This window comes from Centruroides vittatus, unplaced genomic scaffold (assembly GCF_030686945.1).
Source record: "Centruroides vittatus isolate TY-2023 unplaced genomic scaffold, ASM3068694v2 contig_738, whole genome shotgun sequence".
Classification (NCBI taxonomy): domain Eukaryota; kingdom Metazoa; phylum Arthropoda; class Arachnida; order Scorpiones; family Buthidae; genus Centruroides; species Centruroides vittatus.
Window position 1 is genome coordinate 65,886 of NW_027122474.1, and position 19,380 is coordinate 85,265.

A 19,380-nucleotide genomic window follows, 5' to 3' on the forward strand; every position below is an offset into this window, starting at 1 on the left:
ACAACAACGACAAGGTTATTGTTATGGCAGCATTGATGTATTAAAAGAGTCGAATTATCGTGGTGATCACGCGCTTCTAGGGTAACAAATTTTTTAAAGCACACTTCCTTTAAGTAATTAATGATAATTAGGAATTTTTTAAAAGCTGTTTGGCATGTAATTATGTATATTTTATAAGCATGGCCCTCCCCTCCTCCGCTTGTTACCATAATAGTAAGCACTCAAAAATGTCAGCCGCATCATCTAAATAACCTTCCATTAAGTGAATGAATATTGCTCTATTAACATCTAAACCAATTAATTCGAGTGTAATGAGTTTTCTGCTACAGAATAAAAGAAAAAGTTATTAATTAAAACGGTATTATAATAATACCATACGTCATTTATTAAACGCTAAATATTAAGAAAATAATAGTACTTACATTGATTTACGAGTTACTAAATTAATGGGAACAATTAAAACAAATGATATTCCCTAAATTCTCGTTTATTAATGTAGTAGTAGCGACTAAACTGGACAAACTAGTACCATAAATAGCATTTGTTACCTTCATTTTATAACTTTAACTCACGTCTATCGGTTGGGATTATTATGTAACTTGATAATCTAGTTAAACAATTATATTTGTAAGTTTATACGACTGCAGTAGCATAAAAAATCAGCCCTTAATAAGAAGAAAAGCCAGTAGTAGGATAGTTGGGGGGATTTTTCGTTTCGTCTTACAGAGGGGGGCAACACTACTATAGCAGTAAATTTGGCCACGTTAATAAAGACGTAAAGCAGCAATAAATATATGTTAACCTCCCTGAAAAAGAGACGACCAAATCAGGACAAACGATCAAGATTCAAACAACGTAATGCCGGAAGCATTCTTTTTTAGAAGATGCAAGGTCGAGTGTAGTCTTCATCCCTCCACATCTCCTAGTTAAACCCAATTATGTCAACAGTTTGACGAAATAATTGCACAATAAATCACAATATATATATATATATATATAATTTTTTAGATATATCTCGTAAAATATATAAGTTAATTAAATGAAATCTTAGCTAATTATAGTACAGAAGTGTCTATCCTACCTGGTTAGGGATAATCGCCTCTTTAGCAGTGTAATTTAATCCCTAGGATTAGCTAAGGATTTACGGGGTTACATTACGAGTCCTAATTATCAGAAGGTTTGTCCGTGTATGACGAGGTAGCTGTTCTGTTTCGAATGAGGTCAACTGTGCTACCAAAATCGATCCGAACCCAACAACGAAAGTGGAACAGCGTGAAGTAGTACAAACTTTCTCCTAGGGCGACAAAGGTCCCGTTCCTGATAATACCTGTATACGGGATTATAACCCGTGTAATCCTCTTTAATGCGTTTATCTAGAGAAAGTGTCTGTAATAAATTTGAAAAAAAAATCGAAAATAAAAGATAAATTACCTCATAAATGAAGTAACGCTTTATCTCGGTAGCCGCATCACATCGTTCGTTAATTAACATTACGTTAAATTACGTCATAAACCGGCGGTGTGATGACATTAATCCATTACCGAACACACCGGCGATAATTTAATTACAGCTTTCTGTATTTTTCAATTCTCGTGTTTAAGTTTGTTTACTGTTCGAGGACATTCGAAGCTTGGTACGGGGCCTGGGGGCAGTGCGGGCCCCTTTTGCCCCTTTTTTAAAATAGAATATTACTTTATTAATAAACAGGAGCCTTAACGTTAATTTTATACGTACGGGTTCCTAAATTTTAATCGAATTCGGGGAAAAATCCCCAACATTCCCTCTCAATGTCCCTGTTATCGTAGCAGTAACAAGGAACATTCCAATAAATTTTCTAAGAATTACCTCCCTAGTTTAGTTTACAATTTTTATTTAATGTCGAGATTAAGGTACATTTTGTGGTTTCCTATCTTCAAATTACCTTAAAAAAACAATTTTATTATTATTTTTTAAGCTTAAACAATGATGATGCTGTTACAGTAATAAGCGTAACGACCCACGTAGTTCCATTATTAAATAATAGCGATTTTTTACTTTTATTATTCTTCTCCCCGTCAGTAATTTTAAGTACTGTTCGAGAACAAAAAGCTCTATTGTAGCAACAATCCGCGAGAAAGACTCTGTACTAATTGGACGTGGTCTGCCAGTTATGACTACACAATCGGAGATTGATAACTTTACGCGATTATCAATGGAATTTTGTGGGGAAAGAAGGGAAAAAAAGGAGTAATCTCCGATTTGTCACGACGGTATTGATAAAGTGAACCGATTTTTGCGTGTTTATCGCTGCGGAAATAATTAAAATTGACAGCATTCGATCAATCAATCGGCCTGTTTGTGAACTTTACCGCATCCTATTTATAAGTTAAGTACGCTACTGTAGGAGTAAGAATTTCTGTAAAAGCACCAAGATAATCTTTAGCCATTTATTTTTAGTGTCGAAGAACGACTAGCGATAAAATTTCCATTTTTAAAACGCATTAACAAAGGCAGTGTTCGGGCATTCGTTACGACAAATAAGTGGCATTTCTCTACTCCCGCATCGAATGCCACGATGTCGCTAATCGAAACTAAGTAATTGCTTGATGCAGTATTTAAGCTGTTACTATAGTTTCGGTTATTTCTGACTCGAAATTTCGATATTTCCAACGGCAAAAACACGTATTTAAATCATTTCGTTATCGCCGGAATAGTAATTAAAATACTATTATAACGTTCTAACAGGCTAAATTGTTAAAGATGATTGTAATGCTACTACAGCAACAATTGAAAAAAAGAAGAAGAAAACCCACATTTTTAAACGTTAATCTAATATTTAACATTGGGGAATTATTTTTATTCCAAAGCAATTCGTCGTCGTTCAGTTACAAAATGTATTCGTTGCGAAATTGCATTTTTTTAAATGATTTGCGTGCTTAAGTGTTACTTTTTTTCCATTCTTTTTTATTAAAATAAAATCAGATACGACGTAATATCGATCAAGTTTAATCAGAGAAGATTTAATTGCACAAATATATATATATATATAAAAGAAAGAAAATGAAGGATTATTTCATGCATTTTACTAGCAAAAAAAATTTACTTTTCTGAATTTTACATTTAAAATGCACGTATATTTTGATTATTATTTAAAAAAAAACAAAAGTAACGATTAAATTAAAGATTTACTCGAATCTCACGACTTTCTTTACTCTAAAAATAACAAAAATTCTTCCTAAAATTACTTATATAAAAAAAAAAAAAACAGGACTTAATCTTTCGTGCTACTGTACTAACTAAACATTAGATTATTATTATTTTTTAAGGTGTGAATATATAAATATATTTATAACTTACACAGTACATATTTCCTAATAAAAGTAAGATCTAGTCGCTAATTACTTTTGAATTATTTATGAGGTGAAGGGGAGAAAAAAAAATCGATTTTGGGGTGAGAAAAATGAATGGTTTCATTAAGAGGCGTGTCACTACGAGAGCTTAACGGGGATTGAGATGCAACATGCTCCAACGCGCACTTTACACGGGTCGAAACTTTTCACTTAAATTCGCGGTGAAGAAATCTTTCTTCTCCACCCAATCTATCGATAAATGCTTCTAAAAACAACGAAGATGTCCACTAGAAAAAAAAAAAAAAAAAAAACTTCTATTCTGAAGTCGTTTTGTAGCACCTAAATGGTTTTAAAATAGTTTGATCGGGCCAAATGATGCTTCTCCTCCAGTAATGATGTGTTTTAGATAGTTTAGATGGAGGAAAAAAGAAGGAAGAGTTTACCCAGTTAAAAGTTAGTCAGCTGTTCGAGAAACGTTACGCATTCCCTTCGTTAATTAATTAATATTAAAAAAAAATAATGTTTCGTAATTACACTAAAGATATAGAGTTACGGTATAGATTTTTAATATCAAAATAAATCATAAAACTTAAAAAAAAAAAGTTACGAAGAGGAAAACTCATACGAGATAAGAGCATTTTCTGATACATACATACAGTGGAAGTTTGTCTCGATCGTCATTAATTAAATAGGAAAGATATATATATATATTAAAGCAAAATAAAAATGGTTGAAAATAATCCCTTGTTATTTCCATTCTTTTCCTTTTTATTTCTTCTTATTCTTCTCTTTAAATTCTCCGAGTTATTTTTGTGTCTTATACGTGACGCACAACATCACGTGAACGATTAGTTAATCGGAATTTTCCTAGCTCAATTTTGTTAAAAGGTCATTCTAATTTAACTTCGAAGTAGTCTGTTTATTAAGTTCTCCTCCACGTTTTCTCCATATTTGTGAAACTTAAAATATCTTCCCAACGGAGCCACTAATATGTTAAGGATAAAAGGCAAACCCTCCCCCCGACGTAAAGTTATAAATCCCTGTATTTTAAATAGGAGATTTCGCAACTTCGTACACACTACCGATTCGGGTTCAACAACCTTATTTTCATCTATTTAAGACTCCTTTCGGAACGTCGCGGCGTTGCCGCCATCCGGAAAACGTAATACAATAGTTAAAGATGCGGTGTAACGAATTTAAAAAATGCCAGTTAAGGTAATTTTGCTCTTCGGTGCGCGTTTCTAACCCTTCCCCAGCGAGTTGTAAGTCTTTCGTTCGGAAATTTAACCGATCTTTTAGAGTAACACCGATCTCGGTGGAGTCTTTAGAGATCCAAACGTGCAGTTTACAGTGATCCAACAGCGGATTTCCACTACATTCTTATTGTTAAAGATCGAGAAGTTTCTAAATTTATCACTTTAGAAACGACAAACGAAGTCCCGTGAGACAATGATTGAAGATTGATGGAAATTGAAGAAGACAATACACTACTACAACCTCGATTACGCGACACATAAGGGTACCGAATTTCACTTGTCGTTTATTCTTTATGAATCGATGTTAAAGATAATTAATTTTTAAAAACTTTACTTATTATTATTATTATTTTTTTTTATTTAAATGACCTTTTCTACGTTTTATCGTGGAGATTCTGCAAGTTATGATTCGTAGAAGACTCCCTTCTTTCACATTCTTCATGCATAGTTTCTTTTCACGGTTCCCTTTTGCACGATTTGAAGAAAGCTTTCGGGAGAATTTAAAAGAGATCCGAAGACTTCTATAGCCGTTATTTACTATCAAAAACACCTTTTAGTTAAAACTAAGCGAGAAATTCTTTATTTAAAGAAGAAAAAAAGGATCTTTTCTAATACTGTTCATTAAATCAGGAATCACCAGAGATTTGACGGATAAAGAGGAAAAAGGTGACGAAGATGCCATCGTCATTAATTAAACCGGAAAAGAGGAATCACTATCTTTTCAACCAATTCGATCTTAATTAGAAAACTGTCTTTGGAGGTTTTAAATTAGAAGGGAGGAAACTACAATGGATAAAATAGAAAAGTTAACTTTATTTTTTATTTATCACCTTATGAATTATATAAAAAAAAAGTAAGTCTGGCTACTTACATCGAGTTTAAATATTTATAAAAATATTCTTAATCTCCGAGTAGAACATTCTACGTGTATATATATATATATATATATATATATATTAAACTATTAAACTAAGAATCCGAATCAAAAACTCTTAAGTTATTACTTATTCATGCTGACGTTTCCTATTTTATGGATTTATATTCTCTACGCATTTAGTATTTTCCGAATAAATAGAAAATTTAACCTATTAAAATTATTTATTTATAAACCAAAATCACGATCGAGCTTCCTAATCTAATTATCAATCAAAGAAGATTTTACTTGTCTTAAAAAATTTCGCTGTCTTATCGCAAAAATTTAATTTTTAATGCTTTTATATAGTTCCTAATTGTAGTAAATCCTTATACATTCAACGTATCTTAGTACTTCAGTATGTCAACGATACAATTCAGAATACTAACTACATCGGATCAAACGGCGCATTACAAAAGGCCTTTATGACTATAGTTATCGGTGGCTTTACAACAGAAACACTGTATCAGAGATAATAATAACGTAGTTTACAATAAAACACAACTGATCCCATTTACAGAATGGCATACTAACTTAAATTACGCAGAACAATATAAGGCAGTCTCGTTGCAGCGCATAAACAATTACAGAACCGCCATGTTGGAGCTGTAAATTCACAGTAAACGTTATTTATTCTCTAAAGTTCTTTGGTAATTCGGCATAAATTCGGCATTGGAGCTCGATCGACTGGAATTTCTTTAGAGCAGGATAAAATAAGAGAAGTATTCTTCAATGCCGAATCATACTTCTCTTTGAATCGTCCCGTACACTTTTATTTCTCAACGGACATTAAAAATCTTTTTTATTAACTCGTAAATTCGATAATGTTTCGTAATACGTCGTTTCACTTTTTTTTTTAAAATCGATATAAAACCGGCACCGTACGGTTTCTTCTATCCAATGAAGAGAAGTATTATAAAACGTCATCGTTGTAACTTTCTCGTAGTACAGAGTACCAATAAAAATGTACCTAAAAAAAACTCAATTACTTCCTTCCTAAGCTTACTTATTACATAAAACAAGCAACTCCTCTCTTAAGTCGTAAATAAAAATGTGACTCTCTTCCAACATTCGATTCTTTGACGACACGATAATAAAATTCGAGATCAAAAGAGAAAGAAAGATTCCGCATTCAATCGATAGTAATCCACAACGGACTTACTATTCCGAAATCTAGAGTATATATAGGCTATATATAAAGAATAGCAGTAGAAACCGTAAGAATTCAAAGGGGCGCCCACTCAAAAATTTAAAATATTTTGATTAATTAAAATAAACACGAGGATTATATTGCGGATGGTCGAATAAACTACGTTTGCAATCGAAAATTTTTTTAAAAGACAGCGTTTTGAAGTTGGAACAAGTAAATTTAAATGTGTGTTTGTGCGTGTGATGTCACCGGGGAGATCTTAAGCCCCCGTTCGTTCTGTCCAATATAAAGAGGACATCCGACACAACGTAACATTCGCTCCCCGAACGCGAAAATGGTATTCGAAACTTAATAAATCGAGCGACTCTTTGTACTAAAGACTTGTCTGGAGACGTGTAAAATTGAACGCCGGTATCTTTTAACAATGGAGGATTTTGCATATATATATCTATATAAATCGTTTTAAAGAAAACGATTCTGTCTCTTCGGGAAAATGGTTTTTTATTTTTATTTTTTTTTCTTCTTCTTCTTTTTCAATTCGCCTTCAATCAAAGTCGAAAGATTTAAATTACCACGTTCTTCGAATGTCCGCGTATTTCTCTATTGTGAATTTTGCCTGTTCCATCGATTTTTCTCCCGGGGTTTTACATTCGCTCCTGGCTAAAAAGCGAATAAAAAGAAGGGAAAAAAAGGGTAAAAAAATAATAATAATAATAAGAAGAAATCCTGCATATTCTATGCAGATCGAATTCGCGATAAATTTTTTGAACACGGAATTAGCGAGTTTATTTCCTTTGTAAGGAAAAGGGAAGTTACTCTTCCTTAGAAAAATTTTCTTTATAAATTGATGTCATTGTACTCCTTACTATTGACACAGTAAATATAGCACCTATACCTCGATATAGTCGAGTTTAATCTCTTATTTTCTGAAATGAAACTAAGATAAATACCGGTCGGTTATAGATTGCTAAACGTAAATATTGTAGAAATTCCTGGTAGGAAAACTTATCAGTTACTAAACTTCACGTATAATATATAAATTTATTTCACAATTTCCTTTAAAATTATAATTAAACTTTTCTTGAGTTATCGTCTAGAAAATAAATTTTTAATTTCAACTATTTATAAATATAATAATTATTTTAAAGCTCGTTACCGCAGTAATAATACTTTCTACGGTAGTGTCGTTACACCTAAAATATGCAGCGTGTTAATTAATTTTATTTACTAAAGAATATATTAAGGGAAAATTCCCTTAATCCACAAGAAACTTAAAGGGAAAATTAGTAAGAGAGAATTTTCTAATAGCATTATTGATCTAGTTAACAAGATACAATGTGATATTTTTATAATTATCGCGACAGCAAAAAAAAAAAAAAACATTCCACAAATGCCTCTGATAATGGAAAACTGCTTCTAATAAGACAGTTAATCTGAAAATATCATTGGTTTCTGCTAATAAAATAATAATAATATAACTAATAACAGAAGCAGAGATAAAAATAATGTTAGAAGAAAAATGTGTGTGTGTGTATGTACAGTACATTGTACAGTACATATGTACTTTAGCCAAATATAAGCCTATAAAATGTTTATATTTATATATAAAGTATACATTTTATAGCATTTAACATTATTATTAACAATAAAAGAAATTCATCACAGTAAACTGAAAAGTATGCTTAGTAACAATGAGGTCATTAAAATATCCCTCTATTATAATCTCTATTATTAAAATATATAATTATTATTTACCTTTTAAGAAAGAACCTTTGTTTTACCTTTTATAAAACAAACAAAAAATTTTTTTAAATCAATAGAAAATATAGGTAAAAGCCATAAAGATTTTCGATGTAATAAAACGAACTTTTTAAAGGAGGATTTATTTTAATAAGATAATAAATTTAATTTGTTTTTATTTGCCAATCGGCTATTTAATTGCTCAAAAGTCAGAAATATTTGATTTTAACAATTTGGGTAATGTTACCCTTGGTGCCAAGATGGCGGCTCGTCTCTGATTCCAGCAAGGAAACAGTGAGACGCACGTTCTAACCTATTCTAATAAATTACCATAATTATTAGCAAACCAAATTATTAGAATAGGTTAGAACGTGCGTCCCACTGTTTCCTTGCTGGAATCAGAGACGAGCCGCCATCTTGGCACCAAGGGTAACATGAACCCTAAATTCTTCCATGGGACAAAACACGTGGTGATTTAATATATTATTTTCGACTATATTTTGTTAAGCTGGATTAAAAAAAAAAAAAAAAACGTGTAGTCTTATTCACTTATTGCTTATCTTTCGGGCAAGCTTAGAAAAATCCTGAAGGAGATTGCCGCTATTTAATTAAATTAGAAATAAGATTTATAAAATGTAGAAAATCTTCTTATCTTGACGGAAATCAATAAATTAACTTCGCCTGTGTATTTTTTAAAAATAAAATAAAGCATATAATAGATGAAATATATCATTCGGAAGGTAGACTAAGTCAACATTGACATCTCATTAAAAGAACTGAAATGCACTAGAAATTCTTGCATTTTTCCAATTTTTCGATTAGTTTGCACAACCGGCGCGAGGATTTTTTGTGTGTGGAATGATGATTTGTGTGTAGGAATTCGTTTTTTTATTTTGCCTATACCGTGATGCATCGTTCTCGAGAATAACGTATCTGTAACGCGAAAACTCGCTCGAATTTTTCGCAAAAACAAACAATCGCCAGATCTCCACTTAGATAAAACACACATAACCGGGCCAAGGTCCTTCATAACTTTACTTTCATTATACATATAAATGCATTATAAATTTAAAAATTTTTAAATTTCAAAAAGTTACAACACAACCGAAACATTTATTGATTATTTTTTTCTATTTTTTGAACGTATTTTTCGTAGAAATGATGTTTTATTTATATTTTAAATATAATCATTAAGCAATTAGTTAAATACTAAAGAATTTGCATAAAATAACTCACCCAGATCATAAGTCGACATCTGCTAACGAGGATAACAATTTAAAATTTCATATTTCCGTTAACCAATCGAACCGTCGGCGATTAAATACACAAATCCGATTGGCCGAAACAATTGCTTCGATAGTCTACTCTGTAAACGGGTGGCGACATCCTTGGCTGTTGAACATGCACGCGGTTTGAGAGTATACGCTTCCCTTTACGCCGGCCAGTAGTGGAACGAACCACTCGTCGTAGAGGGGTGAACGGCGGGCGACGACGTTCCTTAACGCCGATTCGTCACGTGATCGCAGCGATTTAAATATTCGAAAATGCCGGCTTTGTTCGATAGTCGATAAAATTATTTTTTGATTCGTTCGCGCAATTACGATTTGTGTTTTGATCCATTATAATAAAATACCGCTTATGAATTTCATTCGATAAATTCGATTTTAAGCGTTTTAATGAGTACATATATTGTTTGATTCATCACTTTTTGTAACTTTAAACTCTGTGTCGACGAGAAAAGTGGGACTTGCGATAGATACCGAGTTAAATCTTGCCAATTTCTTCTCGATTTACTAAAACTGTGTCAAAAATTTGACATTAAACGTGATTTTTTAAAATTTATTAATCAAAATGTCTTTTTTTAAATCTCATAACTTATAGTAACAATAGGAAACTGTTGGTGATTTGTGGGTTTGGTCAGAGTTGTGTGTTCACAAACTTCCAATTAAGAGAAATCACGACTTATTAAGGAGTTAAGTGTATTAGCAGAAGAAATTCCAAAACCCAGCAATTTAATATTATAAAAAGTTTCTAAATACAATTTATTACTAATTATCGAATAAAAAGTATTAAAATAAATTTTAAACAGGTTTATGGTAGAGATTAGAGAGTATGAAAATTTACAACCAATGAAAATCGTCCATATATATAGGCCTATATATATTTCTTAGAAGTTTAGTGGGTGTATCGGATAATTACTTTCGTATTCTATAAATAATAAATTTAAAACAATGACAGAATATAATTATTTTCTACTTTAAATTCTTGTATTTTTAATATTCCTGTTTACATTATAATTACTAAATATTTTATTTTTAAAATTAAATCTACAATTGCCGACAGGGAGCGCTAAAATAAAAAATAAAAAATACTGTATTTAAATTAATTTTAAATAGTCCGATTACAAATGTTCAAAAGAAAGATGATCATAAATAACAAACTTATCATTAATCAATCACTATACCAGTCATGTAGTAGATTAATAATAAATAATAAATTTACTATTTCGTTTGAAGTACAGAAAAATAACAGTACGATAGGGGAATTCGTTGCTGATTGGCCAATTTCGAAATTTTAAAATTTAAATTGAAAATTTCTCGACTTTTTACATATTTAATTATTTTTATAGATTTTTTTCATTATATCGAAACAAATTTATTTTATCAGACAAAAAGATCCATTAAAAAGAGCTTATATTCAATTTAAATATAAATTTATTCTTATCCAGATGTATGATCCATTAAGCGTAATGTATGTAAATATATAAGAAAAAAATATACAAATAAATATTTTTATTGGTAAGAAATTCGTAAAAAGTGCTGAAAAAATCCTCATTCTAGCTTGAAAAGAAAAGAAAATGGAGATTTGCTCACCCGAAACGACGAATCGCGTGATATTTTGCACAAAATCTTCAAGGCACCGAACAATAGTTTAAATGCCCTATCAGATATAATAGAAAATCAATTAAGTACACATTATCACATGTAAATAGCAGTTGATCCTTATTAAATCCTCACTAATATGTATAATGTATACATATGTATACACGAATAATTACTCCGCTCAATGGAGTAGAGTTTGTAAATACGGCTCCATATTTGCGAATTCAATCGATTGGACGGAATTATCGCCATTTCTCTTAAATGTCAACGAAATTTAATGATATAATTAAGGAAAAAAATTCAAATTTTATGTTTAAAGACGTTTAAGTAAATTAGATTATTATACAACTTTAAAAATTATGAATACAATTTAATGATATTCGATACTCGATTGTAATTTAATACTCTTGTAGAATTTCGCTTGGTTTTTTTTAATTTTTAAATCAAGAGATTAAATTCACTAGCCGCTGACAAATTAATAAGTTTTTATAATATTTTTGCTGTTACATAAACGATAAATATAACAATAATAAGGTTAAGAAGTTTATCAAATTTTTTAAATACTGCTGAAGTAATTGATACACGTAATAATTACAAATTGATACAAATTATAATTAATAAATCGTATGAATTAAATATTATTGATATTTAATTCATACGATACAAATATCAATAATACAGGTATTATTGATATTTGTAATACCTGTATATTAAAAATAAATTGAAAATAAACACTCACTTCCACCCATTTTTGGTCTTCTTAAATTATAAAATATCTTTAATTCTCTTTCATTTTTAACCAAATTGATCTGAAAAATTAAAATTATATTATTATTATTATTATTATTATTATTATGAAAATTAATTTCATTGTATTAACAAGAAACATTTTAAAAATATATTTAATGTATTTTTAAAATAAAAAAGAAACTAATTTAAATTTGAAAAATGTTTTTCGAATTCTATTTTTTATGTTTACTTATTTTAATTTTTATTTTGTATTAAAAAATAAATAAATAAAATTCAATTTCTTTTCGTTAATACTTAGAATATATAAATATAAGAGCATTATTTTCATATAATGCAGTTCTTATATTTTATTCTGATGTTTATATTTGAATTTTATACCATTCCAACTTGTAAATAATAAATATAAAAGCTATAATTTTTTATATATTTATATTCTAATACGCATAAATATTTGTTTTATTTTCTTTAACCTCCCCCTCCTTTTATTTTTATTTTACAAATCTATAACTTTTGATACTGTACACAACAATGTCATATTTTGTAAGTTGATCCGACAGAAAACATTTTTCTCTTCTGATTTTTTCTGAAGTGTCCCCTATTTACTTTGAGATTTCTCAGAGTTATCCTCCTCTTGGACGTACTTCAGCGGTTATATATTTATACTTTACTTCTCGAGAAGCATATTTACTCACTTCACAACTTTTGACGATAACCCAATATTATAAAATAAAAAAATATATATACAGCTCCTAGTATTAACTTTACGGATCTCTTTAACTGTGTTAAAATACCACCCAAAGTGATCCTCCCAAATGATGCTAATGTTAAAACTACCGTTTTCGGAGATTAATCTACGTTATCGCCATATTAATGTTTGACACGGTTAATATGGTGGCTTACTTTCATCAATCATTGAAAGAACACGAGTGCTGTCCGAAAACTTTCATGCTCCACTAAATTTAATAGTAATAAAACCATTTAAAATAATCAAGGAAATGACAAAAGACTTGCTACGCTTGCTAAAACATGGAATCGAAATGATAAAATATGGAGGAGAAAACTAAAATATAAATCGAAATATCGCAATATTTTATCGTAGCGGACGTATCTTACTTTCTCAATGTCGACATGATTAGGTCAACGTGGATTATTTATTTATTAATTTCTTCTAACAAGGATATGTTTGATATCAAACACACAAAACTTTGTTAGTGGATACATCAGAGACTAAAATGTTTCGATTTTGGTGTATAATGCTGATTAGATATGTTTTATTTATGAACTTTCGGTGTAATCGAGTTAGAAAATGATGGATTGGACTGTTGGAATAAGGCAACGCAACACCTAAATAGGAGCCCTGTTTATTACATAAAGTGACCCCTTATTTAGGTGTTAAACACGTGAAGAAACCCCGGAAACTCCGCGTGGCTAATCCGTTGGTGAGGTTCGAATCCGTGACATGTGTTCGGTGTTTTTATCCGCTCGGTAACTCTTTGACACGAAAAATAACGATTTAATAATTTTTCCTCTGTATTATAAATTAAAACTAAATTTAATTGTAATATTTCACATCTGTAGAGGCTCCGGAAGAAAGAGTCAGTAGAACCTCTGAGTATGGAGCCATTTGAATCGGACCCTAGACTCAGTCTTCAAAATTTAAGTTTCTAAGAAACATGGCGTATAAATTAAAATTGCTTTAGATATCATTTTTAAATTATTAAAAAAAAATCTGTTTTTTATCGATTTATCCATACATTTTTATAGATTTTGGAGGGGAATGGAATTCTATAATCATGAATGCTCTGGGTCCATCTCATCTCTCAGGTCTTGATTCTATACGCAATAAAGATTAAGGAACTAATATATTAAGTGTAAATTTCGTGACGTACTTTACGCGTATATTAATAAACTTTATTAAATTTAGATTAGTACAGAATCTTCTATATCACACTACAAAATTATCTGAATGCAATGGCAAATATATTTATATACAGTAAATTTGAGATCGTCAACGTAGATACTTCTTTTTATTTCATCGTTTAAAATGGCTAGCCGAATCTTTCGCTAGTTTTAAACCATCAAAAGATTCAATTTTGAAGACAAATAATTTTTTCGACACTTCAATAAATTTAATTAAATTGAATTTGCATTAAAAAAACATCAGTTCGGGAATCTTTCGAGTATTTTTTAAATTATGGTAGATTCTTGAATTACCACACACGTGAAATATTTTAATGGAAATAACATTTGTTTCTAGAATTGAAATTTGATCAAATGTTCAATTTACGAAGAGAAAAGAAAAAAGAATTCGCTGTGTGATATCTTTCCTTTAACTTAATAACTATTTCGGTATGATGAAATTCAAATTGTGGTGACAGATTTCTGAGACAGTGTCTCCATTCCGGAGGAAATAATAACGTAAAATATGTAATAAATTAAAATCCCCAAAAATTAAACTAAATATATATATGCAAAAGTTATATGAAATGCAGATATTCTTGTCATATTTAGACAGTTTTATTGATTAATTTTATCAAAATTTCATTTAAAAAAAATTGAATTTTATATTAAACGAATCAACTGTCAGAATATTTACATTATTTTGTTTACATTTCTTTGATATAATTTTCCTGAATTCTTTAATATATTAATATCGATTTTCAAATTAAATCAACTAAAATCTCTGATAAATAAATGAATAAACTGATTTAAGCATACTTTACTTTATCATCCAGACATTTATGGCATATTTTATATATTTTTCCATCAAAATTTAATTTAGGAAAACTCGTTAAACCTTTGTTCCTTATTAAAAAATATATATAGCAATTTTCTCCACATGATAATTTATTATATAAATTAATTTTATACTAAAACCACGAAGAAAAACAGGGAAGAGAAATTCGTTTAGTTAGAGATTTGGGTTGCGTGATTACATTCAAAGAGCAATAAAGAAGGAAAATAAGGAAATCAAATTGGTATAACTATTTTATAAACTTAATAATAACTTTCTAAAAAGTTCGGTTGATGTCCTTCGAATAAAAATTACAGACTTATAAGGGTTGTTAGTTTGCTGCCTCGTGCATTACCGATTGAAGAATAGTTATTGCTTACCCCACTTTTCTTTCTTTAAAAACCATGAATGCTATACATCTTTTCTACGATAATGTGATTTTTCGTATTGAGAATCAATTACGAGAAAAATCAATTTTAGATAGCAGGAAAAAAATAAAAATATTTTAATGGAATTTTTATTGAGTCTACACTTTATTTATTCATAAAATGGCGCCATACGTTGTTACCAATTTTTAAACTCTCTCTTCTTTGACGTGATGTATTGTAACTTTTTAAAAAAAAAGAAAAGAAAAAAAAAACTGTTTAGTAATTTTTGAATGAAGCAGCATAAACACAATATATCATACCTTTAAAAAAATCAATAAATCGTTATTTTGTATCGTTGAAATTGCCCTGAAAATTACTTACAAAGATTTTTTTTTTCATACGCGCAGCATGAATTTTAAAGATTTTTGAAGATACAATATGTTTTTTTTTTCGAATTACATAATGCAATTTTCCAATAGTTATATTGCCCAGTTCAAAAACCTATGAAAGTCATATTGTGCCCTGAAAAATCTTAGAAGCTCGTGTTGCACCCATCAAAAATCTTTGCAACCCGTGTCGTTTCTCTAGCATAATTCAAAAACATTCGGGAAATTCTAAAAGAACAACTTTTCGAAGATATCATTTAAGTATTTCCTGAAAAGTTTGCTCTAATTTTCGACAGTATTCAAACGTAACACCGTATATTAATGTAACCTTCAAAAACCCTTGAAGTTAGTATTGTCGTAGGATGAGAATAAAATAAAATAAAATTCGAGAGCGGTGTGCTGTGTCACTAGTTTTGAAAATTCCTAAAAGCAGTATATCTTATCTTTCAAAATCTCCAGAAGAACAATATGTCATATTTTTCATGAGTTCTTGAAAGTTATACAATAAATCAATAATTCCTTCACATAAAAATTTCATCCAAAAATATCTAAGAAATTTCGACATGGTTTATATATTAAAAAAATAATCATTTTGTTATGAATGAATAAAAATCATGTATATATATATATATATATATATTTTCGATATGACACTCAAAAACTGGTTTCCTGTCACCAGACATTTTTTCATCCCTTCCTTTTGATGTCATAGCGCGTGACATCATTTACAGCTTTCGAGGAACCTATCATAAGAAATTAATGCCACACTGAGTAGCAAGCACGACGGCAACAATTTAATTATTCATATTCGGAAAATTTTTAGCAATTTTCATTTATTTATACGAAATATTTCATCTTTTATTTGAGATTTCTGAGTACAGATGGCGCCAATAAAAAATAAATTTAAATTACTTTTTTTAATAATATTTTCTTCGTTTTAAAGTAATTTTTATTTTAAAAATATCTGACGTAATTTTCAATACATCATTTAACTATTTGTTTATCTTAAAGTATACACTTGTAATCGAATATTTTATCGTTAAATTATTACACATCCTAAGTTATTATTTAATAGGAAAATCTACTTAAAATTATAATGCTTGACTTTCTTATTTATTAATATAAACGCTGTTCGAATGGCAATATAAATTTCAATAATTTAAAGAGGTTTGAATGATAATAAGAATTAAAAGGAAAATTTATAAATTAATTCATCTAATAATGGGTATTGTTTAAATACATTAATATCTATTAGAAGAGCATTAATTAAATTCTAAACATATGCCAACTTAAAATTCAAATTTCTGGACAAATTCCTCATTAATAAATTAATTTTGAAGTCTTAATTACAAGAATATCTTCATCAAAATGTTAAATTTAAATTGTTGGAAATAATTTTTTAAAAATTCCATATTGTTTACATAATATTTTATTAATAAAATATGTATTTATAAAACAAAGCATACGTGGTTAAGATTTTAAAATGTAAGAATAAATCAGCAGAATTTTTAAACATATTTTATTAATTATTTATTTTAAAATTATTATTAAATATTTATTTAAAAAAGGGAAAAAATTGAAAACTGAAAAGTATTTAAAAATTAAAATTTTATTTAAAGATTTATTCAAAGATTTTTAAAAATTTTATTCTTATAAAGTCCTATTGTTCAAACAAATAATTAATACTTGCATGTATGAGGTGATTAAACCTTAATAAATTAAATAATAATTACAAACTTATTTCTTTATAATTATTTCATAAAGAAATCTTTTAAAATAATGCGATTTATTATATTCCTTTCATTTTTTATTAATAACAATTAACAATTAATTAATTACAATATTCCAACTAATTCGGTTTAAAACGAAACTAATTGAAAATGTAAATAAATAATAATGTTAAAGTTAAATTATTTTAAAGTCTTAATTAGTAAACTTTTCTTGTTACTAACAACAAAAAAAATTACACGCTTATACTCATATCTGACGTAATTAGTTCATAAACCAATCAGACTGCAACAATTTCTAATAATCCTCGTCTATCATTGGTCATTACTATAATGACGTCAATTACATCTATAAAATTCTTAAAATTGTCTTCTTCACGTTATAAAATATAATTTTCGAGTAATTCGAATATTTTACAACTTTTACAGCCAGATAAGGCTATAAAACCTGTAATCCATTCCTCATTAATCTTATTATAGTCGACCATAATTGAATAATAACGAAAATATCTTTTTTTCCTCATAAATTACGTCTTTTCTTTATTAGATCAGTTTTATGTAGTTTTTTTTTAAAGTCAAATTGATAAAAAATTGTTTACGATAATTAAATTAATAAAAATTCCAAAATAGAATATTTTTCACAATAAATAAAATTTTACTTTTGTTTAACGTTAATTATAAAAAAATAATACAATTATTGTAGTTGCACGAATGATGCCATCTGTTAACAGAAATTGCAATTTCTCGAATTTTTTTTTTTTAAGACCGTTTTTCTCCCTTTTCTATCAATGAAGTTAAATTAAACTCTCTATCAAGTGCCTTCAAATAATAAATATCTGTTCTTTTGTTTTAGTTTACAATTACAGTATTTCTATTCTCTTCCATTGCGAAAGCTTAACTTTAAAGTAAACTTCAATTTTTCTAACGAAGGCTATTTTCTATCTCATATAAACGTCCAATTTTTCTTTATTTGTAATGTACATTGATTTTATTCTCGATCCTTTTCGTTTCAATCTAAACAATTTTATTAAGCTTAAATTTAACTGAATTGTTTTTTTTTTTTTTTAGAAAAATGTTTCGCACATTTCAACAATTCATTTTGTCTATATTTACGCGATTCAATTTAAAACTGTTATCGGAAATTGCCGGAAAAGAAATAAAAATGACAAAAATAAGAATAAAACAAATTTTTAAAATACGAACTTATTAAAATTAATTTAAATTTTGAAAAATTGGTATTTCGCCACCTAGTGATTACTTTTTGTTTGATAATTTTGACACATGGTGTCTATAATTAACGTACGGTAAAGCACTTTAGAGATAGATAAACATACCTAGAAAATTTTATCGATCTATCTGGACACGGAAAACCATAGACATTTTCAAAATTAGTTACAAATTTCGCCGCTAGGTGTCTATAACGGCGCCACTGTTGGCCAAGGACTATATAAGAAGGTCAGGACACGCGTACTGGAGCCACCATTTTGGGCCTTTTCGAGTCGCATGTTTAAAACAAACTTGTACGAGCAGTCAGTTTTATACGACATCAATTAAACTAATTTATGCAATTTTAGTTTAATTGATGTCGTATAAAACTGACTGCTCGTACAAGTTCGTTTTAAACATGCGACTCGAAAAGGCCCAAAATGGTGGCTCCAGTACGCGTGTCCTGACCTTCTTATATAGACCTTGCTGTTGGCAGCAGCGCAGTGGCGTAGCGTGGGTGTCAGCCGCCCAGGGCGGAGGAAAATTTTGCCGCCCCTGCCGCCCCCACTACGCTACGCCACTGCAGCAGCGTCACAACAGCTGCGATATAAGAACATGCTAAAAACTTTCTTTACTCTTAAAATACTTTTGCATTTTAGTTAAATGTCATTATCTTTCGTTACTGGGAAAAGAGTACTTTTACATCTATTAACATTGCTTATAATCTCACTTCGACGAGTTATTTAAACTGTACAGACGCCATGTTGTTTCGTCATCGCTGTAGAATTTTTTGTTGTAAACTTACTACTCGGATGCTTCCGCTTCGGCACAGCTGTTGCACTGCCGAATTTAACAAGGAGCAGTAAACTACAGAAGAGAGAACGTTCGAGTAACATCACGTTTATGCAAGATGGTGCAATATCCATTGTGATGAAAGGG

The 19,380-nt window shown here is 29.2% G+C and overlaps 1 protein-coding gene across 1 annotated transcript in view; it reads right to left on the minus strand.

Annotated features, from left to right (window-relative positions):
* LOC136980966 (calcium/calmodulin-dependent protein kinase kinase 1) overlaps positions 1 to 19,380 on the minus strand; it is a 50,326-nt gene that overhangs the window by 24,162 nt on the left and 6,784 nt on the right. The window contains 1 exon segment of the mRNA XM_067277167.1: positions 12,010 to 12,079. Within this exon segment, the coding sequence (XP_067133268.1) occupies positions 12,010 to 12,079 (70 nt within the window).